We start from the raw sequence: 25,136 nt of genomic DNA on the forward strand, positions 1-25,136 counted from the left end.
ATATATAAGCTGGTAGGAATCTGAGGTTCCAGTGTCCCCATTTATTTTTGGATTTTTTTTTTCTCATGATGTAAAAGTTACTAAATTATTTAGGAGTAATCTCTGTAACAGGCTTCCCAGGTGGGGCACAGTGGTAAAGAATCTGCCTGTAATGCAGGAGATGTGGATTTGATCCCTGGGTTGGGAAGATCCCCTAGAGGAGGAAATGGCAGCCTGCTCCAGTATTCTTGCCTGGACAGTTCCATTGTCAGAGGAGCCTAGTGGGTCCAGTCCATAGGGTTGCAGAGAGCCGGACATGATTGAGCGACTGCACACACACGCACACAAGCTCCACAGCATAGATGGAGCAGGGATCACTGAATGCTGTTGAATTTTGAGAAACTCTGTGTAGAAAAAAATGTTTTAAGTTTTAATTTGTAGTTGTATATTCTATGAAATTTGTAATGTCCTCCTGAAATTCTCTGAAAATTGTTTCTTAGCCATATTCTTATTTTTCATACCGTGAGAACATTTCAGATTTCATATGGACCAGAGTCCTCAGTTCAAGTTGACTTAATTCCTCTTGAATTCAAATTTTGAATATGTGATTGTGAGCAGGGAACAAAACCAGCAACCTATGAGATGTACCCTTGCTTTTTGTCAAGTGTTAAAAATTAAGTGGTGAGCTGGTGTGCTGCTAAATATAATTTAAGACTTTTAGGCAAAACCTGTCTTACACAGTAGAGGGAAATTTTGATTATGTTGTGTACCTTAAAGGATGTTAAATGATACTGCTACCTCTATCTTGAGTGAATAACGACTACTTGTGACAAACTCAGAAAATAGATTTTAGCTGGATAAATTATGCTTGGATATTGAAGAGACTTGCTTATCTAAGGGATCATACTCACTAATGATACTGCTACCTCTATCTTGAGTGAATAACGACTGCTTGTGACAAACTCAGAAAATAGATTTTAGCTGGATAAATTATGCTTGGATATTGAAGAGACTTGCTTATCTAAGGGATCATACTCACTCTGTTTTTCTATGTGTTTTCAGTTTCAAGTACTGGTGTCTTTCATGTACCCATTAACTAAACATGTGAGCCTGATTTGGTAGTCAGGAGCAGTGGATTTTGTCAGCTGGATTTTACTGAGGTTTTTGTTTGCTTAGGTCAGCAGTCCCCAGCCTTTTTGGCACCAGGGAAGATTTTTCCATGGATTGGGGGTAGGGAGGATGGTTTCAGGATAATTCAAGTACCTTACATTTACTGTGCACTTCATTTCTAATCTAATGCTGCCGCTGATCTGACAGGAGGTTCTGGTTCATGGCTTGGAGGTTGGGGACCCCTGCCTTACACAGTTTCACTGTCATTGTTTCTTAGATCTGAGTAGATCTGATTTTTAATCATTTCTGGCAGCAGTTTGTTGAAAACTGTAAATTGATAACAAGGCAAATAATATATAACAAATTCATTGCTGTTCTAAAGCAGTGAAAACAGTTTCTCCATTTTTTTTTTCTTTATTGATGTGTAGTTGACTCACAATATTATATTAGTTTTAGGTGTACAACATAGTAACTTGATATTTTTATACACATCATGCAGAGTTACTAAACTATTACTGACAATATTCCCTGTACTGAGCACTACATTCCTGTGACTTAACTTATTTTATCACAGATAGCTTGTACCTCTTAACTAGAATTAGCTGAGTTGAGATTATTGCTTAAATATTCTGTTACAAAGCTATACATTTTATTAGATAAGTTACATTCTCATTAGTAAGTGTGCTGTTAACTACATGCTTAATTTGTTGGCTGCTTGTGATGTTAATGCTGTTAGGCACCAAGACTCACTTGCTGATTTCTCTGGTTTTCTCCCATTAGGGCAGGAGGACTATGACAGGTTGCGACCGCTGAGCTATCCACAGACAGACGTGTTTCTGGTCTGCTTCTCAGTGGTCTCTCCATCCTCATTCGAAAATGTGAAAGAGAAGGTGAGTTAGTCAGATACTTTCTCCCTGAAAAAAAGGGTATCATAGAACTTCTGTTGACTTGTAAATAGCTTTGGAGGCTTGTGGATTAATGCAGGTGTATTTTTTCTTTTTTTAAAATATCTTTTTTCTAGTGGGTGCCTGAGATAACTCACCACTGTCCAAAGACTCCTTTCTTGCTTGTTGGGACCCAAATTGATCTCAGAGATGACCCCTCTACTATTGAGAAACTTGCTAAGAATAAGCAGAAGCCTATCACTCCAGAGACTGCTGAAAAGCTGGCCCGCGACCTGAAGGCTGTCAAGTATGTGGAGTGCTCTGCGCTCACACAGGTGAGGACTGTGCGGAGCCCCCTGTCTATTAACAGTGGAGCGGTTTGAGTAGCATTTAGGACACGGGTTATTTCTGACAGTGGTCTGCAGTGCTCAAGAAAGCTGCCCAGGAAGACTGTTAGAAGTCTTGTTAGAGGTCTCCATTTTTATGAAGAAAATTATTCGTCTCTAAATAAAGTGCTTGTGTTGGTGAGCTCCCTGTTTTATGTATCATTTGTAGTGGTCAGGGATTGTGGTTTTTTGTTTTTTTTTAATTAATGGTAAGGTCCATATTAGCACAAATTTATAAGAGTATGTGAATGATTCCCCTCTTCCCCCTGCCCCCAACCTAAAATTTCATCTAAGTAAATCTCATCTTTTATCAGTACTGATAGTTGATGCTATAGTCTCCTGGGGTAATTCATCTGAAATCGGGAATTGGTCATAATCATTGAGACTTTCAGAGAAAGCTACCTTGGCCATTTCTCAAGTTTGCCTTTATATAATGTCTCTATTCCTAGATTTTGGGAGGCATTCCTTCCTTACACTGTTCACTTTTCTTTCTGAATGATTTAATTGGAACTCTGTTCGTAGTTTGATGGGAAACTTCAGATTCTGAGGACAACGAGCAGTGCTGAGAGTATTTTGGGTGAGAGTTACAACTGACTTGTGTGGTTTCACCTTCTCTACCTTCATGGTATCGCCAGCCTATTCTCCCATTTGAGAATTGTTCTGTTGGGGGGTGGAAGGAAGGATTATGGAAATAATTAGCCCAGAACTTTTTTATTCTGTTTTTTGACATTTGAACAGTGAGCAGACATGCCTAATTAAAATAAGGCAGGACTGAAGGGTAGAGATTTCTTACAGTTATGTGAAGTTCACTTATATTTCTCACACTGCTTTTTCAGATAGGTTTTTTTTTTAATTAAGTTAAAAAGACAGATTCTTGATTATATATATACTAAAGTAAATGGCATATAGTTACGTATTCTACATGTACTAGGTATTTAGTAAGTAGGGTGTAGACATAATTTAGAAATCTCCATTTTAGCCCTGGGCTGGATATGTAAAGACAAAATTTGTGTTTGAAGCTGGATATCTCACAGGATAGCTTCAAGGCCTAATTTTATTCTTCCAAGCCTAGTTTTTCCTGGCAGTTCAGTTCTGTTGTATTGACATTGCAGATGTTTACAAGTTGAGATGATTTTATATTTTCTTACATGTACAGCTGAGATTTTTAAAAATGCATAATTGTACAGTTGGCTGAGACTTTAAAAAATGCCTAACGCCTGTGTTTTGCTAGAAAACTGTTGTGTGTGTACTGAAGAAGGATGTGTGTGGAACACTTGAGTCAGCTAACTGTTGCATGTCCCCATTCTCTGAATATGGGTTGCTTTTGGGGGAAGTGGAGGCAGGTAAGCCATGTGGACCCAATTTTAGGTCCCTAGAGAAGCTTATTTTAGAGAATTGGATGCTTCCATATAAGGTGTTCTACATTATGAGCAGATTTATTTAGGAAGTCCCTTTTCTGAGAACAGAAATTTGAAAAAGTCTTAGCAAATATATTTTTCTTATCAGATTTTGAAGTTTGGAGAAATCAAAAGAGAAGACAGAAAATGGGGTCCGTGGTGCAGTTTGGAAGCTGGAAGTTTTTAGGACTCCAGAATTTGTTGGTTCCTCTAAAACTGAACTCTTTATATAATCAGATAGTGTGATTAAAGCAAAGATTAGGTTTGTCTTGTAGGGGATTAGTTGATCTTTGTCAATAAGCAGGAACATACTTGCTTCTTATTAAGGATGCCCTAGTTACTAATTGTTGTCCTCTTCTTTTTTTCCCCTCATAAAATTTATTTCTCCTTGATAGCTTCCCTCCTTTCTTTTATGTTTGACAGCCAGAATTTGCTCCTAGATATGTAGAAAGAATTTCAGAGGAACCTTTGACTTGTTTAGCATTTCTAGTTTGTGAAAGACACAGAAGGAAGAAAACTTAACCTTTGTTTCTTTTCAAGTGCTTATTGTTATTTCTCATTTATTTTGTACCTAATGGAATATGTGGTGCCAGTCTTCTAACATACTTTGTGGGGGCGGTGAGCAAAATGGGGCCAGCGGGGCCGACTGGGGCTCGCACATTTGCTATTGGAGCTGTGCTCTGGGGCTTTGAGGGGCATGTTTACTTGGGATCCAGCTGACGTAAAGGACATGTGAAACTTCTTTGGGTGGTAAATCTGTGGCTTCAGATTTAGGTTGAGTTTAGGTTGAGTCTATAGACCTGGTACCAGTACTGCTGAGTCATACTGTCACGCTGGAGTTCTGGCTGAGGTGTAAGTGTATTTCTGCATCTTACTCCTTATAGAGCTGAGAATATTCTTTGTTTTCACTCCATGCTTTATGCTCTGATACCCCACGCGGACATTAAAAGCATTGATCTGCTTGCTAAAACTCATTCTAGGACCCCATTCTTTGTTTTCCTATTGGGTGGTGGTTACTTGCTCTAACACATTACTGAATAACTGAAGTGTATGCTGTTTCTAGAGTCTTTTCTTTAAACTTCTCCCAGTTGATACTGCTGAACAATTAACACTTTTTCTAAATGCCTGAACCTGTTGTTCTGCAAAACTTGTTTAATCTGAAATCCTGATGAATCCCATCTAGATATGTCATTGAATCTAGAAACATGTAGCATGCTTGTTAGTCTGCTGTTTGTGTCCTTCAGTTATTCAGGGGATGAATTCACAGAAGCCTGAAATTGTAATAGGTTTAGTTCCAAAATGCGTGTGCCATTCTTGTCATTAGAAGTACTTGGGTATTTTACAAGTACTAACCCTAATTATTTAATGCATGTGTCTCATGTTTACATATCCATTTTATTCCTCTGGCACTGTTTTCATTAATATGTTGTGATGTTAGATTTCAGGGTGTGATTGTTCTAGAAATCAACATATGGCATTGTCACAAAAATTGTTTTCTTGCTCAGTTAACCTTTTTTGAGGTAAGACATTTGTTCAGTTATTTACTCTCTTGATAATGGACTTAAGATCTAGCTTTCTGGCAGTTAACTTTTCTAAAGGTGCATTGCTTCTGTGAATTCAACCCATTTAATCCAGACTGCTGTTGTATCTGCTAGTCTTTCTAATCCTCTAACCTGGCTGCTATTCTCTCTCCTCCCCTCTGTCTTATAGAGAGGTCTGAAGAATGTGTTTGATGAGGCTATCCTAGCTGCCCTCGAGCCTCCGGAAACTCAACCCAAAAGGAAGTGCTGTATATTCTAAACTGTTTTCTCCTTCCCCTCTTTGCTGCTGCTTCCTGTCCCACTATTGTAGAAAGATCGTTTAAAAACAAAGGAATAAAACCATCCTGTTTGAAAGCCTCTGCGTCTTTTTACTCACTACCTTAGAGCAACCTCTGTATTAGTTTTTGATCAAGAATGCAATATCTTATAGAATATTTTTTGTGATCAGTAGTCAAGTTGGACTTGTTTAACTTTCTGCTGCTTGAGTTGCCTGATGCTGAGAGCTTTTTGGTTTGGATTACTATTGCAAAAGGGAACTTGGTCTGGCATTGATTTTCCTTGGAGAAAATTAAGAGTTTTTAACACTTATAGATCTTAGTTCTTGATGGAGAAAATAACACAAACATCATTTTACTCTTGTGATCCATTGTTAATTGTAATTGCATGACAAAATTTATGGGAAAGGGTGACCTGCTAGTAGAGTGTACTGGGGAAGGGAGGATTATTTTCTGGTTTTCCTTTGTGCAGTGAAACTTTGTGTTGCTATTGCTTTGGCTGTCTGTGCTGTAGTGGAGTGTTTGTCAGTCTGGGTGGGAAAGATACTGATGTACCTGCTACTGCTTTATGAGATCATTTGTTACACTCTTTGAAGAATAGCATCCATTTTAACAGTTGACTGAAGGTTTGTTAATGTTGAGATGTAAAGCTGCCACCTTTATATTTTCCTGCTTCTGATTTTATTGTTGTGAGGGGAAACGTACAATTGTGGTTACCTTCAAATTTTGAAATTAAAAATATACAATTGTTTGTATAAATGCCTGATGAAGCTTTTTATTCCTGTTGCACTGACTGGCTCTAGTTTCACATATGTATAAGGTACCCACATTTCTGCTTCCTTGAATCCCCCTGGCTCTTAATTGGTGGGAAAAGGGGAGTTCAGAGTGAATACCTTTGATGCAGCCACTATAATTGCTCTCTCCATCTTTGCCTGCGCCTTCCATGTGATAAGGACGCCACTGCCCAGTGCCCGACCTCTCACTCCTGTTCCATATTCAGCTGTTTCATTTGAATGCATAGCTGCTTAGTTGTTTTTATGGAAAATGTTTCAGCAGCACATTGTACAAAACTCATTGAATGAGCAAATGACACGTGTGCTTGTTTGCTTCTTGTGACATACATTGGTCTGCAAAAAGCTTTCTCAAAGAACCACTGTCTCACTCATGAATATCTGCTCCTCTGCTCCTGAATTGCTGGATCCTTCCAGTGCCCTGCCTGGACAGAACTTGGTGAAGTGAGATAATTGTGTTGAGATTCAGGATTTTCCAATGACTCATTCTTTGCCAGCTCTTGAGGGTTTGAATGTTTTAAATTTGATCTTCAATTTTATTATACTGAATATCAGACTGCAAATTTTTTTCTTTCTACCCCTTTTCAGAAAGGCCTAAAGAATGTATTTGATGAAGCAATATTGGCTGCCCTGGAGCCTCCAGAACCGAAGAAGAGCCGCAGGTGTGTGCTGCTATGAACGTCTCTCCAGAGCCCTTTCTGCACAGCTGGTGTCGGCATCATACTAAAAGCAATGTTTAAATCAAACTAAAGATTAAAAATTAAAATTCGTTTTTGCAATAATGACAAATGCCCTGCACCTACCCACATGCACTTGTGTGAGGCAAGGCCCATAGGTATGGCTCCCTTCCCCTCTCAATACTAGTTAATTTTGAGTAATTGTGTATTGTCAGAAAAGTGATCAGTACTAGTTTTTGTTTTGTCGTTTCAAAAAAATTATTATTATTATTTTTGTTTGTTTAAAAGCAAGGCATGCTTGTGATGACTCTGTAACAGACTAATTTGGGCTGTTGAAGCTGTTCCCGGGTTCCACTCTGTCGAGTAATCTGGGATATCTAGTGTTTTTTTTTTCTTTCTTTCTTTTTTTCTCGTTTGGGCAGGGGAGTGTGTGTGGGATTTGTTTATATTTAGTCTTTTTTTTTTTTTTTTAAATCCATTAACCATTGGACAGCCCTTCGGGGAGGAGGACGGATTGATTCCATGCTCCACTTCCTAGATCTAGTTTAGAGAACACGTTCCCCACCTGGTGCTCTTAGGAAGGAGTATCGTAAACGCCTCATTTAATAATATACTCCTTTTTGAAAGTTGCCTTTTCTCTCCACCCTTGAGTAGGTCCAGTATTTGATGAAACTCATGAAAGTGGGTGGAACCTGTCTTGCCCCTCCTCTTTTCTAGGATGCACTATATATGTGACTGTGACTCTCAAGGAAATTTGTTTGCCATTTGCTGATTTTTTCTTTTGAAGTTAATTTCTAACTTCTTTCACTGATAAATGAAGAAAAGTATTGCACCTTTTGAAATACACCAAATGGATCGAGTACATAATTAAAAAACTTTTTTTTCCCCCCCTGTCAGTCATTGTCTTAATATGCTTAGGATAGACATGCAGCTTAATAGTGTATGATCTGGTGTTCCTAGAACACAGCTGAAGACCTGGTATATAGAGGAAATCCAAGGGGTGGTGCTGGAAGACAGATGCATGGGATGATTCACATCCTCTTCCAAGTCGCGAGGATGGAGACCTGCTTCATTAAGAAGCTGGGGGTGGGGTGTGGGGGGAGAACCTTTAACAACATGGGGACCAGTCAGGGGAATCCCCTTATTTCTGTTTTGCATACAAGGAACCCTAGAGCAGCCCGGTGAGGCTCTCTAGTTCAGTAAAAATCCTAGGGAGAGTCTTATGAAGACTCTTCATAAGTGTTAATAAGGATTTTATCAGCTTATTTTGGTTGCAGTTTTCAGGTTTTAAAAATGTTAGGTTATCTTCCCCACCTTCCCGAAATCCTAATTCTTGTAGATTTCGTTAGTGTTGAACCAATGCTTTCTCATGTCTCAATTCTTTGTATATGCATTCTTTTCAGATGTATTAAACAAACAAACAAAAAAACCCTTCACAAGTCAGCCTGGGGATTGTTATTTTCCCTCCGCCTCTTAATCTTTAGACATTTAAGAGTGGGAACATGACTCTCATTGACATCAATTTCTAACAGATTTCAGGATAAAAATTTAGAGCATAAAGATTTAATGTACTTTGTTTTCTGGAATTCAGGTTGAGATATTTTTTCCTGTCCTCATATTCAGATTTCTGCCTTCTCCCCTAAGTTTGACAGGTAGCCTACAAACTCCTTTTCTTTAATATCAAATGGGTTCCATAGAGAAGTGCTCTGACAGCTCACTGCTCATGTTGTTGAAATGACAGCGTACCTCCAATCCATGGATTAGTGGGAAAGCAGCCATTTTTCCTCCCAAGTTTTCTGTGTCAGTGGTTTTCAGACTTTGCTGCTTTGTAGAGTACAGCTTGAGCAGGGGATTATTTAGAAGCTTTCCAGGTACTTCCATTATGCAGCCAAGTTTGAGAACCACTGCTCCAAAGGTGTTAACCACAAACTGCTTCTATCAAATTACAGATTCTATGCCTTGTATCTGAATATAGGGCACATTTTCTGTAGGTGCCAAGAATGATTCATTTATTTTTAAGAGCATTATACTGATCTATATGAGAATCTTAGAAACTAAGGGCTGTTAATTCAGTTAATAAGGCTGATAGAGTGTGTAGCCTCATTTTCATAGTTTTCTATGTGGAGTCATGTTTGACTTGATTCTGTTCTGTGCTGGAACTTAGCTGGGCTGGTTGGGAAGAGGTTCAGTTCAGTTCAGTCGCACAGTCATGTCCGACTCTTTGCAACCCCATGAATCGCAGCACCCCAGGCCTCCCTGTCCATCACCAACTCCCAGAGTTCACTCAGACTCATGTCCATCGAGTCAGTGATGCCATCCAGCCATCTCATCCTTGGTCGTCCCCTTCTCCTCCTGCCCCCAATCCCTCCCAGCATCAGAGTCTTTTCCAATGAGTCAACTCTTCGCATGGAAAGAGATTAGGAAGAAGCAAATCTAGGCTTTACTGTTTTAAACAATGTGTCTTACTTCTTCCATGTTGGCTGTACCTGAGACACCTGGATCATGTTATGAGACTCTGGGGAGCAGGAACTCCGTATCCCTTGTTCTTGGAATAGTGGCACACGGGTCCGTCCTGATTCTCACTGGATCCCTGGTCTAGAGCAGTGTTTGACACAGGAGAGATAGCTCTGAAAATAGTCATTGGATGAGGACATGGTTTCAAGAATGAATAAATGAAATAGAGCAGGTTACATGGTGGTATTGTTGCATTTTTCACACATCAGAAGAACATTGCTTGAAGCTAACATTGTTTTTTAGTTAAGCATTTTCAATTTGATTTCCACGTATCAGAAGCAAGTAGATGAAACTGACATTGTTTTCTGTTTATTGTTTTCCTATTTGACTTAACAAACTTGTCTGTTATCTTTGGGTTAGTGATACAGCCCAGCGTGTGTGATAATAGAGATTGGAAAAGGGCTGTTTAAAAAAGTCCTTGGCAGACTTAGCTTATGGCAAAATTTACAACATTTAGCCTAATAAAACACCCAGTAAATACATCACTGTATTTCTAAAATACTCATGTTTTACTGAAGGTCTTAGAAATAGGTTCTGTAGTTTGTTAAAGTTGGCATCCTTTGAGCTGGATTTTCTCTTTGGCTGCACCACATGACTTGCAAGATCTTAGTTCCTGACGAGGGATCAAACCCAGGCCGCCAGCAGTGAAAGCACCTAGTTTTGACCACTGGACCCCCAGGGAGTTCCCTTTGAGTTGGTTTTTATGCCAATAGAAGGACTATATTAATATATTTTAAGGGAATAGAAGGTTGATCATGGAATCAAAGGAATGATTACAGTATTTCTTTTATTCTAAAATGTTCAGTTGCTCAGTTGCGTCCGACTCTTTGCGACCCCATGAATCGCAGCACGCCAGGCCTCCCTGTCCATCACCAACTCCCGGAGTTCACTCAGACTAACGTCCATCGAGTCCGTGATGCCATCCAGCCATCTCATCCTCTGCCGTCCCCTTCTCCTCCTGCCCCCAATCCCTCCCAGCATCAGAGTCTTTTCCAATGAGTCAGCTCTTCTCATGAGGTGGCCAGAGTACTGGAGTTTCAGCTTTAGCATCATTCCTTCCAAAGAAATCCCAGGGTTGATCTCCTTCAGAATGGACTGGTTGGATCTCCTTGAAGTCCAAGGGACTCGCGAGTCTTCTCCAATACCACAGTTGAAAAGCATCAATTCTTCGGCTTTCTAAAATGTTATATTTCCTTTTTCTGAGGCAGGGCTTATTTTCATAGTATTGAATATAATCAGAATAGCTCTTAAAAGTTTTGTGTTATACATTTAGTGTAGTGGTGCTTTTTTCTGAAAAGCTGTCGTTAGATCATTGGTGTCTTCTAATTATCTTCACAATATCTTCATAGAATGGATAACATACTACTTTTTCTTCATTGTTAGATTTGGACTGTTCTCTTAATTTTCTCCTCCCATTTTGATGTTGTTAGTGGTTATTGGAGGGTGCTGAATGCTAAGGAACTGGTGTACAGGGACCCTGCTTCTTGAGGTTTGAAACTTAGTCTTCTCTGGGTACAGCTAACATACATTGAAAATTTGGATGTTTTTTCACCAAGAAGTAGCAACTCTATTATTTTTCAGGAAAGACAGCTCTTCATGGTTAGGATATCTGAATAATATGTGAGGGGAGTGTCTTTGAATCACATTCCTGATTTAGCTCTCATTGTTTTCTGTAAGACTTACCCAGTTTGCCCTAACTTCAGAGCATGGTGATTTAACTTAAAAAGCTCAACAGAAGACCTCACCTTAATATTTTCTTCTTTCCAGGGCTGTTACAATACTTTGTTTATATATTACTTGTCTTTTTTTTCTGAAGAGCCCCTCCTCCTTTAAAAAAAAAAAACATTATTCCTACAATAATGGTGCATTACAAACCACGCTAACTCTCAGCTGGCCTTATGCAACAGCATTTATTTTTCTAGATTGTGGGTCAGTTGGATTTTGCCTCCAAGCTTCAGATTGGGCTCAGGTTGGCTTCATGTTTCTTGTTCTGGAGCCTTCCGGAGAGGACATCAGGTAGTGAGCCAGAGTGGGTGCAGGAACAAGCACATTGAAAATCCCTCACGTTCCATTGTCCAGAGGGTTCCACATAGCCAAGCCCAAAGCCTGCCACTCAGACGTTCATTTCCCTCAGATTTAGTAATTAAAAAGTACGGTTTTCTTTCTTTCCTTCTTAATAAGGCTCTTGAGGATATTAGCAGAGAATAAAACAGATGTGAGTTCTTGACTTCTGCTTGGAATTTTCTCTCCTTTACAGTTTTGATACCTGCCCTTTTTTCGAATAACCATGTGAGAGAGTAAAACTTTTCTCTGCACGTGCATGCCTACAATATACATTCATTCGTCAGAGCTCTTGTTCTGTACTAGGCTCTGGAGCCATTGGAGAATGACAGTCCTAACTCCGTGTGCAGGCAGCTTCACTCTCCTGGCCCCTTTGTGTATAAAATAAGTCTGTACTTAACTGTCATTGAGGTTTCAAGTGCAAGTCTACATAGGTGTGGGGTGGGACCTGGGAATCAATCTAGTTTTTAGATATTCCCAAGGTAGACCTTTGATTCGTTATGTTTGGGGACCAGTGTGTGCCTCAGTGGTTCTTAACTCTGTGTGAATGGCACCTTTGGAGCTTATTTTAAAAAAGGAAAATAATGCCTGCAGCAATTTTAGGCAATCCCTGGAAATAGGGTCTGGGCATCACAATTTTTTTCAAATTATTTTTTGTAGGAACATCATGGCTTTAAAGCTCATTTGCTGTTTTAATATGCCCCAGGTTTCGGAACTGTGGCACTAGATTGTCTCTTCAAGGTTCCATTTATATCTGACATGAGTTTTAGAGTAATTTTAGACTACAGTCTTTATAGCCTTTTTCTCCTTTGAGGAAGAGGTTCTCCATACTTGTGGTCCCAAACTGGCATTCAGTTCTTCGTAAGCCTTAGTCTGAAAGAAGGTTTACAAAGTTTGTAGTCATAGTCTTACTGGTGGACTGACACTGAGATAGTTTAGGCAGTCATCTCAGCGGTTAGGTTGCTTAGGCAGCAGTTTGAGAAGGGGGCAGGTATTTGAATTGTAGAGTTCGGCTGAGGTTTTCTAAGTTAAAGCTAGAATGTAGAGGAAGGCTGTATTTCCCTGATAACTTCAAGACAAGTGTACTGTACACATTTTGTTGAAGATGGAGATCTTTTTCACTCTTCCAGGAATATTCTAATTCACCTGCAGAGAGTACACAGGTCCAGATTCACAAATAGAAGGTAGTGCTAGAAATGAGTATGCTGCTAAGTCGCTTCAGTCATGTCCGACTCTGTGCGACCCCATAGACGGCAGCCCACCAGGCTCCCCCGTCCCTGGGATTCTCCAGGCAAGAACACTGGAGTGGGTTGCCGTTTCCTTCTCTAGTGCGTGAAAGTGAAAAGTGAAAGTGAAGTTGCTCAGTCGTGTCCGACTCTTCGAGACCCCATGGACTGCGGCCCACCAGGCTCCTCCGCCCATGGGATTTCCCAGGCAGGAGTACTGGAGTGGGGTGCCATTGCCTTCTCCGAGAAATGAGTATAAATTGAAGTTATTCCAACAGAGTACATTGGACTTCAGGGAGATGAAATCACTTGTTAACTCATGGTCCCTTGTTTCCTCTGCTGCAACCCCCACCCTCCCCACCCCCACCCCCATCCTGGTTATTTGTCAGACTTCGGGCAGTGTCACCTGGCTTTTATTTCCTCTTTTGTCAGTGAGTATAGTTGCAAGTGGGTTGATTTTTTTTTTTTTTTTGAGTTGTTAAATAGGTAGTGGTTTCCTTTGTATTAGCCGTATTCTGATACATTAATATTTGGTTGTATAGGGTTTTAGTTTCTTGGTTTGTGGTTTAGGTGTAAGTTGATGCAAAGCCCATGTGACCTGTCCTCTCAGAGGCAGCAACTGGAGCAGAGTACCTGGGTAGGTTTACAGATGTTCATTGCTTCTGAGCGATAAAGTCTAAACTGGAAATTCTTTCTTAACTCCCTGATGATGGGCCATTGGCTGTTTGGGGTATAGCCTCATGTAAGTGGGGAAACTTGTGCCAGTATCCAGCGGTCTCTTGTTTTTAAAACAATTTGTTGAGCTATTTTTAACTCTGGACCCTCTGTTCTGCAGCCCATGGATTTCTGGGATTGCTGAGATTAACTCCGCCTAGTGGTGAATTTAAGTTACAACTGACAGTGACTCTAGGTGGACTCTGCCTAACAACATCCTGTATGTGGGTGTTTGTTTTTTTTCCTGGCTGCTGGGTGTGTGGGATCTTCGTTTCCCAACGAGGGATCATACCCATATCCCCTGCAGTGGAAGTGTGGGGCCCTCACCACTGGTTTTGTTGTTGTTTAGTCGCTAAGTCATGTCCAATTCTTCATGGCCCGTAACCCTCCCAGGCTCCTCTGGACCGCCAGGGACCTCCAATGTAGGCTCTTGGTGGCAGAAGGTAGGGAGAAGGTGGTGAGGTAGAAAGGAATAGTGACTGAGCCAGTTCCCTGGTGGACTAGGGAAATTTCTGAATTATCTAGGAGAAGTTAGGAGTCAGAATTTGTAGCCAGTCAGAATGAAAAAATCTGAGGTGGTGTGTGCTGGTGGGAAATGATTGCCCCGAATTATAAGACTGTACTAGCTGTGTGATTTTGTCAGTGAATGTCCGTTGGCTCTATTTGCTTCATCTGTAAATAGGAATAATGATAAATTCTACATCTTAGGTGGTGAGTGTGAGAAATTATGTCATATATGTGACTGTTCTGTAAACACATAAGTGCAATGCAAGTATTACCAGCTACCAGATTTGCTTTGCACTGGGGAGAGTTCAGGTTTATGAGAGGGGGTATTTACTAACACCATGGTGACATGGCTACTGGGTGTACGTTGGGGAGTTTGTGTTTGCGTAGTTATAGGAGTACAGCTTCACTGTTTATAGAGCTCAGGTGGTAGAGCTCCAGGTAGTTTAGAGCTTTCTTTAAGAAGAATCGAAGTGCTTGCATCGGCAGCACATAGACTAAAATTGGAACGGTACAGAGAAGATTAGCATGGCCCCTGCGCAAGGATGACATGCAGATTCACGGAGCGTTCCATATTTTTTGATTTGGGAGAATGGCATTGAAACATGTATAATATATATGAAACGAATCGCCAAAAAAAAAAAAAAGAATCTAAGACCCAAGCTTCTCAGTTTCATAGAAATAACTTCATGTTCATAGGGTGTGTATCCCAAGAGCTGGAAGTGCTTCGTCTCTGAAGCTGCTTTCCTTCTCGGACACTCGGGAGGCAGGACCACACAGAAAAACCCCTCTGAAGATGAGGTCAGCCATGCAGTTTCCTCCGTGCCCCAGAATTACCAGGACTGTTGTCCCAGGTTGGCCAGATCTCTGAAGCTAAGCGTGAAGATCTTGCTGCTCCAAGCCGTTTTGTGAATATCAAGGGATAAGAACTATTCAGAAGCATTATTAAGAACTCAAGTCTCCCCCATGCTTTTGTTTTGTGTAATGTCAGTTTTACATGTTCATTTAGTACTAAGAGGCCCTCTGAGATAGCGGGACGGATGAGGATGGTGCTAATAACGAAAGTCAGGGAGGGGAACTGAACACACCAAGAAGAAGAGAAATCACATTGAGCTGTGTGGATGTGGTGTTGGGGAGAAGAAAGGTAGGAGGTAAAAGTAAATCAGGAAAGGCTTCTTGAAAAAGATTTGGGTCTGATTTGGACATACAGAGATACACAAGGCTGGAACGGTCAGGTGGATGAGTGTGAATTTCTGGGAGGAAGGAAAGGAGACACAGAAGAGAGGCACCTGGCATGTTGGGGTAGACAGGAGCCCAGGTTAGGGATGGGTGTAGTATGAAGAGAGGTAGCTCTTAGGGGCCCCACAAACATCTGAGTGTTAAGGAGGGAGCACTGTTCACTCCAGGAGGGCTCTAATTATTGAGGTTCATAAAAGAAATGAAACATACTCTTTGGTAAAAGAATAGTGATGTTTACTGACTACAGACTGTGTGCTTGCACTCTGTTGAACCCACAGTATTATCATATTTGATGCTCAGAACAGCCCTGTGAGATTTATGTTGCAAGTAACTGCTTTATGGAGCTTCCCAGATGGCTCAGTGGTAAAGAATCTGCCTGCCAAGCAGGAGACACAGGGCATGTAGGTTCAATCCCTGGGTCAGGAAGAGCCCCTGGAGTAAGAAATGGCAACCCACTCTAGTATTCTTGCCTGGAGGACTTAACGGACAGAAGAACCTGATGGACTGCAGTCTGTGGCTGAGCATACATGCAACTTTGTTTTACAGATAAGGACTCTGAGACTTCATAATTGCTTAACATCTCCAACCAGAATTTGAACTCAGGTCTACCTGATTCTGGAACCTGTGTGCTTAACCATACATATATTGTGAAAATCAAATGTATGTGACCAATTACAAAGCTGAACTGTAGTTCAGGCATCGTGTAATGCAGAGGGCAAGCATGGCAGCATAAAAGGCTTTATCTGTAATGGCAGGTTATTGGGTAGGACCTTCTGGGGAAGGTGACTGTAGGAACAGTTCTGGCCTGAGAGAATGATTCCCTTTTCCTTTGCATAGATTTAGAGGATCTTGAGGTGCCTTTGATTTTGGATAGTCTGCCTGTAGTCCCTGCTCAACTGTAGAGATTTTGTTTTTTTCATCATAGCAGCCTTCTGGGTTGGCAGAGCAGGGTAGGTTGATGAGAAAGCTGGACCTTAAAGAGTAACCAAGGCCAGGGAGATGATGGGAGTACCATGAAACTGGTGCCGTGCTGTGCTAAGTCACTTCAGTTGTGTTCGACTTTGCAACCATATAGACTATAACCCACCAGGCTCCTGTCCACGGGATTCTCCAGGCAAGAATACTGGAGTGGGTTGCCAAGCCCTTCTTCAGGGGATCTTCCTGACCCAGGAATCAAACCCATATCTCTTCCATCTCTTGCATTGACAGGCAGGTTCTTACCATTAGTGCCACCTGGGAAGCCCATGCTCTTCAACCTACAGAATGACCTTTAGAATCACACCATTGCTTTCCATATATCTAGCATGAGCCTGATCAGGAGGAAGGAACTCTGTTACTAGATAACAAAATTCTCATTAGCTTGACCCAAATAAAGGAAAAGCGGTTGGAATTCTGGGGCTGCCTCTCTCCAGGGGTCAGGGTTCCTCATCTGTCTTGAGTTTACGTAGTGAGCTCACAGACTTGGGTTTATGTTTATATTAGCGCTTTCACTTGGTCTTTAACGGGACCCCCTGAGGGAGGGAAGATGGATGACATCACTTGCCAGATGGCAGGACTGAAGTTACACAGCCTCGGCTCTGTCACTGACTTGACCTTTGGCCTTAGACAGGTAACGTAAGCCTTCTGAGTTTTGCATGCTCCTCTGTGAAATAAAAGTATTCTGTTACCTGAAAGATGTGAGGGTTAAATAAAATGCTATATGTGAAGCACTTAGCATGGTCCTGGGCAAGTAGTAGATACTCAGGAGTAAATGGGATGAATTGAAGCTCTCATCACCATTGGCTCACTTTGAACCAGGGCCAGGGAACCCTCTTGGCTTCTGGGTCTCGGGCTGCTGTGAGTGAGGGGGCTTCCGCCGCACTGCCAGGAATAGGAAGTCCTTGCAGGGAGCTTGGGAGTCTATCTTGTTGCCCCTCCCGTCTCACATCTGGCCTACTCTGGGGTAGGGCTGGCTGGCTGTCCTCGGTGCCAGGCCCACAGTGGAGCCTTGGTGCCAGCTTCCTGGACCTCCTTTGTAAAAGCTCTATAAGATCTGCACTGGTCGAATGGTGGAGGCATGTTTGGCTTGATTCTGAATCTCTTCCTCATTTAAGAACTGCCGCTTCTTCTCTATCACTTTAGTATTTCACAGCTGTATTGGTGTCAGGGAGTTCGGTGTATCCCTTGGCAGCTTGTGAGGGGTGGGCAGGCACCTGTGAGCTCCTTGCCTCATGTGAGAATGACTTCACCCTAGGATGCCATTGGTAGTTTTCTTGCCTGCTACTGTTAAATTCCTCTGTCTTAAACGCCAATTTCTTTTAAGACCAATCTTTCCTTAACCTGTAGGATTCTTGAACCCTGATAAATGTAATGTTTTGCTTCTAGCTTGCGTTATGGTGTTTGATCTTACCTCATCTTTTCTCCCATGGTAGGTGATATTCTACTGGAAAAAGCTCTGGATTGGGAGTTGGAGGTGCAGGTTCTAGTTGGGGCATCAGAATTTCCTTGGACAAATTGCTGTACCTTTTTTGAACCTCACTTTCTCCATGTGTAGATAAAATGATGTTCAACTCCTGTTTGGTTTGTATCATTTTAGCAGTAGGCCTCTTTTATTCCAAGTAAAATCTTGCATAGAGCCCTATTACAGAGACTAAAATGTTTCATGGGGAACAGAGCTGCTGTGATTTAAGCAGCTAATATTAAAGAGAAACAGTATGGAATAAAAAGAAAAATACATATACTTTGGAATAGAGGGAACCTAAGTATGAGTTCAGCTGTGTCAGTAACTAGCAGTGTTAGAGCAAACTAATACTTCAGTTTTTCAGTATTGATTTACACATTTGTAAGTTGAGCCAGTGATACCTACTGACTTTTTAGCAGAATTGTCATAAAGATTAGGAAGAATGTATCTTCATCCCCCAATGAACGTTCTGTCAGAAGGACAAAGATTGGTCTGTTACAGAATTACTCTCATAGAAGAGCATCCAATTTTATATTATTCATGGGTTCAAATGGTAAGTCACCCAGTGTGATTTATTCTTGAGCTTAGGTATTTATTCACTTCAGGAAACACTTGTTTATATATTGTTCATTTTGCAGGAGGCCATTATAGAGACTCTAGAGCCAGCCTGCCTGGGTTTGAAGCTTGCCTCTACTGTTTACCTGCTATATAATCTTGGGCAAGTTATTTGATATTTTTTTGTGGGGATAATAATGCCTACCTCCTCAGGAGTTTTGTTTTTGTTTTTAAACTAGGGTGACAAATTCCTGTCCAGTCTTGTAGAAAGAGAAAAGTTAGAGCACAGGTTGGAGGGAGAGTCTGGTAGTGTAGCACCAGTGATAACAACTCGAAATTTAGCAAGTGGCTCGTCTGTCCCCAGTAGCATGTTTCTATATTCTGGTTATAGACATCTTTTCTGCCTCATTCAGATGTGCTGTTGGTTTGTTCAGTTGTTTTTAAAATAAATGTTAGCAAGCACAGGTTTAGGGGAGGGTCTCGTATACCTAGAAGAAATAGGAAATTATTTTTAGTCCCTCATTTTACATACGGAGCAGGGGAGGGTATAAGCTTCACTAACAAGCCACAGCATATGTGGTGGCAGAACCAACTTGGATCCTATACATAGTTCAGGACTTTGTCCCTGTTACACAACAAAGGACTCACTTTTTAGAAAGACCAGATAAACAGTTCTTACTAATGAAAAGTAACAAAACATAGTGTTTAATAAATTACAGGGAAACAGGAAGTCTGAGGACATGGGGTTTTCCTCCAGAGGTTGTGGGCCATCAGATTCTCTTAAGTGCTTAGAAGACTGAAAGTGAGAGAGAGGATCAGTGAGGTGGAGCTGTCACAGGACTCAAGTGGATAGAGTTTTTGAGCCAGGGCTCACAGGGGAGGGGGTTTCTGATGTGCAAAGTGCATGGCTTATGGAATGGTGTTCTCAAATGATACACGTGCTACTGCCTTACCAGAAGTGGGGACTTACTCATCTAACTGGAAGTCTAGGCTCAGAGTAGCTCAGTCAGTTGCCCAAGATTCTGCAGCTTCAAAATAATGAAACCATGTTTCAGCTCCAGAGCTGTCTGATTCCAAAAGCCAATGTGTTTCCTACAAGACATGCTTGCCCCCTTCAAGTAAGAATGAACATTCTCAGAAGGGTTGAGCTCCAGTTGGAGCCACACCTTTGGAGGACCTCTGTAAAAAGGGAAAGTTCCAGAGCCTGAAGCAGGCCACATTGCCCTGTTTTTTCCCCCTAGAGTGAGTGGGTGTGTAGATGTCCACCATGTGGGTTCCTCAAGGTAGGAAGAGAGCGCATCTACCATTTGGAGGTAGAGGCTGCTGCAGAGGGTGGAGCGAAGCCCTTCAGGTGTCCTTGGATGGGACCAGTCTTCATACCAGGTTGCATCTGTTCAGGTCCGGTGATCAGTGCTGGGCTGATGGTGATAGGTGACCTGTCCCCTAAATGACAACTGGAAGGCCCTTTAGAGATGATTTAGACCAGCCCTCTCATTGTGTGTGTGTGTGTGAATGCGACAATTGAGAGAGAATTCACATACTATACAGTTTATTTAAGGTGTACAAATTCAGTGGTTTTTTTCCCCCCTTATTTTGAGATAGAATTGACAATATGGCACCGTATAAATTTAGGTGTGCAGTGTATTGACTGACTGACACGCAGCATGAAACGATCGCAATAAGTTTAGTGAACATCATCTCATACAGATAGAAAAAATTTTCTCCTTTGTGATAGGAACTCAGCATGCACTCTCTTAACTTTCGTATATAACGTACAGTGTGGTTAGTTGTATTTGTTATGCTGTACATTACATCCCTGGTACTTATAACTGAAAATTTCAATGATTTTTATATGTTTATTCAGTTGTGCTACTGTGACCTTTTTATTTGGTTGTGCTACACGGCATGTGGGATCTTAGTTCCCTTATCAGGAATCGAACCCACATCCCCTTCAGTGGAAGAGTGGAATCTTAACCACTGGACTACCAGGGAGGTCCCTAAGACGTTTTCTTTGCCTCAGAAAGAAACCCTGAACTCTTGCTATCGCCGCCTAAGCCCTCCTCCTGCCCCCATTGCCTCCATTTCTAAGCAACCACTGATATTACTTTCTCTTCCTATAGATTTGTCTATTCTGGACATTTCGTATAAATGGAATTGTACAGTTTTGTGTGCTCTTATTTGATTGGTTTCATCAATTTAACGTAATGTTTCCAAGGTTCATCCATATTTTAGCTTATATCAGAAATGCATTCTCTTTTATGGCTAATATTCCGCTATATGGACAACATTTTGTATAATTCATCACCTGATGGACTCTTGTTTCTACCTTTTGGCTATTATATATAATGATTTTGTGAGTGTTTGTGTAGATGTTTTGTGTGGCCTCTCAATTTTCAGACAGAGAGATTGAGTTGGGTGATTTGCTCAATTGCCAGTGCTTTGCCCAATGTGTTCTGTGGCTGGAGGAGGCTGCAGTACCATCCAGTTGACTAGGATGGTAATTAATTGTGAGGAACAAGGTCCGTCTAGTCAAGGCTAAGGTTTTTCCAGTGGTCATGTATGGATGTGAGAGTTGGACTGTGAAGAAAGCTGAGTGCCGAAGAATTGATGCTTTTGAACTGTGGTGTTGGAGGGAGAGTCCCTTGGACTACAGGGAGGTCCAACCAGTCCATCCTAAAGGAGATCAGTCCTGGGTGTTCATTGGAAGCACTGATGCTGAAGCTGAAACTCCCAGTACATTGGCCACCTCATGCGAAGAGTTGACTCATTGGGAAAGACTCTGATGCTGGGAGGGATTGGGAGCAGGAGAAGGGGACGACAGAGGATGAGATGGCTGGATGGCATCACCTACTCGATGGACATGAGTTTGAGTGAACTCCAGGAGTTGGTGATGACACGGAGGCCTGGCGTGCTGCGATTCATGGGGTCGCAAAGAGTCGGACATGACTGAGCAACTGAACTGAACTGGAGCATATATAGGGATTTATGGAAGAATTGAGATTAGTTTTAGGGCCTTCTGTTCCTCCCTTTAGGTGGACTATAAAGTGGCATGATACTTTTCACTGACCCTCAGTGTAACTCTGGACAAATGACTTGATTTCTGTAAGCCTGCGTTTTCCTGTTTGAAAAGTAGAATCAGTTCTCATCTTGCCGTGTTAAGAACAGCAGTATAGATAAAGTATCAGCATAATTCCTGGGTGTCTTAAGTGGTACCATTATTTAGGAAGATGCTGGAAGGGCTGAGGGAAATGGCCACAAGGGGGACCTGTAGTGCTCCAGAGCAGCCACTAGATGGCAGAGAAACAGCAAGAGAAGTTTGGTTGGTGACGCAGCTGAGACTTAGCAAGGTGTCTTGGGTGGGAAGAGAGTACAGTCTCGAGCTGCTGAGAACAGAGCCCACTGCCCACAGTGTCTTGCCACCTATACCTGCAGCCTGTGCTTCAATTCTAAGACCCATTATTGCCCTCCAGAGCTAGTGATCTTGCTTCTCATATCTCAAAATAACTGAGTATCTTTCAGTTAACCTTCAGCCAAGCATCAGTCTTCTCCATGCCCCCACACCCTTTTTTTTCCTTTCTTAAAATTGGATCATGAACCAAGCCTGCATGCAGTCTCTGTCTTTGGGGACCTTGCAGACATGTGTAGATAGAAATGTTCTGTGTAGACATGCTCTGTCCGTACCTGCAGCAGCATCAGATTTGGTCTGCCAGAGAGGAGTGAAACGGGAGCTGGAGGGAACTGGTTTATTTCAGGCCTTTGGGGGTTGGCTGGAGTATGTGTAAGCAGAGAACTCCTTAAGGCGGTGTAATGAGACTATTAGATGAGATGACCTCCATCCACATCCTCTTCGGGTTCTGAGCCTGGATGGCCGGAATGGGTGGGTAATGGGAGTTTTCAACTTTTCCCTGGGGCATTCAGAAAGATTTCCTACTGCTTGTTTTCTCCTAGTGACCTTTTCCTCCCAAGGAAGGAAGTTTATATCTAGCGGAGTTGAGGTTCTTCATTTTGGCAGTGCTCACGAGTAGAAGATGGAAAAATCAAGGAGTTAGTGGCAGGTTGGTGGGATCCTGGGGCTGGAAGTAGTCTTGAAAGGTTATATCCATATCCTTGCGTATGGGCCAATGAATGTCTGAATTAGAGGGAAGCTGAACTAGTCCTGGGGCCCCTACAGCCGGGGCGAGAGGGTCTTGGGCAGGTCTGAGGCTTAGCCAGATCCTGACCATTTCTCATCAGGCCTGGCCCTTCGGCTCACTGGAAGCCAGTTGACTCTCACAGTGTCGATCTTACGTCTCTGTCACCTTTTCTTAACCTGTGTGTGAGCCTCTCCTTGTATCCAGCGTGGTGTCAAGCACATAGTGTGTTCAGATGTTTGAACAGAAGAAAGTCGGAGAGGAAAGGGGAGCCAGGAATGCACAAGAAACCAGCAGGGGAAGAAACATGTATGGGGTCATAATGTCATCTATTTGTAAAGCTGTTGATAAAACAGTTTCACGTTCATTTTCAGAAAAGCCTGTGAGGCAAGCAGACCAGGTATTTACTTCACAAAATGAGAAAACTGGCGTAGGGTCGGGCTTCTGTGAGATTGACAGGCCGAGTCGGAGCCTTCTGGCTCTGAGTCTGGTGTGCCCTCTCCTCAAGCCCCCACGTCCGCGTAGACGATGCCCCCTCTCCACTCAGTGGCTTCTGCGGTCAGGAAAGCTAGGGGTGGCGGTCCACTGATGCACACAGTGGGTGGGGCTCATCCTCAGCACCTCTCACGTCCCTTTTCCCTCGTGAAGCCGCCTTCCCCTGGGTTAGGTGGTGGTTGTCACTTGGTCAGATTGAGGTAGAAATGACTCGGGAAACTAGGCTGACAACTGCTGTTTTGGCTTCCAGATTCAGCAGTCTGGGTTTTGCTTCCTTCATGAGTTTTTTCCCTTCAGATGTTAAAGGGTAAACAACCTTGCTTTGAGACTGGGAAACTGGACGTTAGGAAAGAAGGAGCATTAAAAGGGTTGCAGGGTGGTTTTAAAATTAACATGGAGGCTGTAGGCATTGGAGTAAAACAGATCTAGGTTTCAAACCATCTGCTACTGAACACTTGTGACTTTGGACAAGCCCATTAGGCCCCTCTCAGCTTCAGTTTCTTCTTCCTTAAAATTGACCAGTGCCCTTGTTAGAGGGTTGGGGAAGATCGGAGATGGGGCACGGGGAACGGCCTGCATGCTGCCCTGGGATGGATCCTGGGTTGTCTTCTGCTCTGGGGAGCTGGGAGCAGGAATCCCAGGCCTGGTTCTTGGGAAGCTCACCCCAGGGGCTGTAGAATCTGATGCATTTGTCCTTTCCCAGGAGAAGGGGGAGGATGTCTTTAAACTTCTTGCTGGCTGCTGGGCCCTGGGACAAAGGGGAGACAAGCCCCAGGGCTGAGACAATCATGTCTTTATTATCTCAGATGTCTCAGGCCTGTCCCCCGCCTGGAGATATATGGCCAGGAAGGCTAGCTGCATGGCCTCGGCGTGATTCCAGGTTCTCGGAATGTCTGGCTGTTTTATAGCAAACAAGATCACGCACAACAGCCCAGCATCCAGGCATCTCCGCCCCAGCAAGTTCTTTCTCTCCGCCAGCTTGTAAAACAGTGGGACCTACAGCAGTGTGACACAGGCCCCATGCCTCTTGGGTCCCAGCAGCCTGGTACAGGGCAGCAGTCCTGGGCAACGGTGAACCCATCTAAGGCTCCGGGCACAGGGCCAGCAGTGCAGGCCTGGCCGTACCCAGGGACAGTCTTTCAGGCCAGGCCCCGCCTGGCTCAGTCCTCACTTGTAAGCTCTGGGCTGCCCTGATTCTAGCCCGCTTCTCTCCCTTTTGACCCCTGGGCAGCAGCTGTAGGGAGCCACTGAGAAGGCTTGTTTACAGATGCATTTGGCATGGGCTGGGGAGACCAGCAGTGATGAGTCCTTGAGTTCCAGCTTCCAGCTGCTCCCAGGTGTTGGGGAGCCTTGCACTCTGGGCCCTGAAGAAAGAGTCCTCACTGTTGTGTTTGGCTGAGGCTTCGGGAACTTGGAGATGAGGAGACCAGGAGACAGTGGGTCAGATGGCCGTCAGGGCATCATTTATAACAAAGCCACGTGGGCTGGCCCTTCAGGAGGCCTTGTACAAGAACCAGGGCTTGGGGGGGCCAGGTTGGGGCTTTTCTCAGGGGCCCTGAAAGGGGAGTGGGCTCCTGCAGTCCTGGGTACTGGTGGATGGAGATGCTTTAATCTACTCTCTTGACTCCTTTGTGCTGGAGAAGGAACCGAGAGGAACAGCCATAAATCTGTAGTTTTTCAGAGCTTCCAACGGTTCGAACCCACTGCTCTGCTGCTCTTTATCAGGCTGGCAGCCCACTGTACGGCTATCTAGGGCTTGGCAGATGTCTGCGTTGCATTTTATTCTGGAATGCATGCCTCGGGTCCTTGACATTTATTCAGTGCTTTCTGAAACCCTCCTGCCCCTTGCCATGTAAAATAGAAGATCCGGATCTCGGCCTGAATCGGGAGCTCACAGTCCGAAGGGGAGAGTGCGAGCGTTCGAAGCAACAGTGTGTGTGACAGAGTGGACCTGCAAAAGGGGCCCTCACCCGTTCTCTACTGCATGCGTCCCTTGCCAGCTGAAGTCTGGGGTGTGCACCCCGATGCACCCCGCCCCGCGAGTCTCCGCCTGGCGAGCGTTCTCTGCCATTAGCAGCAGTCGTGATGGCCCCTGGCTGAGACCTGCTGTGTTGTGTGGTGGGTATCATACTAAGTGCCTTACGTGCTTTACCTTCCCAGTGGCTCTGTGGATCCCTGAGGAAACAGTTGGAACGACCCATGCAAGGGACATGGTGGG

General features: G+C 43.1%; 1 protein-coding gene and 1 non-coding gene across 6 annotated transcripts in view; both read left to right on the forward strand.

The window, feature by feature from the left end:
• The window catches only part of CDC42 (cell division cycle 42), a 47,287-nt gene extending 38,811 nt beyond the window's left edge, over nt 1-8,476 (forward strand). For 3 of the 5 annotated variants that reach the window (XM_040229540.1, XM_040229541.1, XM_040229542.1), the window contains exons 4-6: nt 1,870-1,979; nt 2,111-2,308; nt 6,952-8,476. In XM_040229540.1, coding sequence (XP_040085474.1) covers nt 1,870-1,979; nt 2,111-2,308; nt 6,952-7,041 — 398 coding nt within the window. In that variant the 3' untranslated portion in view covers nt 7,042-8,476. Of the gene's footprint in view, nt 1-1,869; nt 1,980-2,110; nt 2,309-5,466; nt 6,328-6,951 lie in introns of those variants that run through there. The other 2 variants (XM_040229543.1, XM_040229544.1) reach the window with 1 other exon arrangement.
• A 6,056-nt stretch (nt 8,477-14,532) lies between these two features.
• Nucleotides 14,533-14,639, forward strand: LOC120855255. The gene has a single exon (XR_005719218.1). It is a non-coding gene; the product is annotated as a U6 spliceosomal RNA (small nuclear RNA).
• The last annotated feature ends 10,497 nt before the right edge of the window (nt 14,640-25,136 follow it).

The sequence above is a fragment of the Oryx dammah genome, unplaced genomic scaffold (assembly GCF_014754425.2).
Source record: "Oryx dammah isolate SB20612 unplaced genomic scaffold, SCBI_Odam_1.1 HiC_scaffold_27, whole genome shotgun sequence".
Classification (NCBI taxonomy): Eukaryota; Metazoa; Chordata; class Mammalia; order Artiodactyla; family Bovidae; genus Oryx; species Oryx dammah.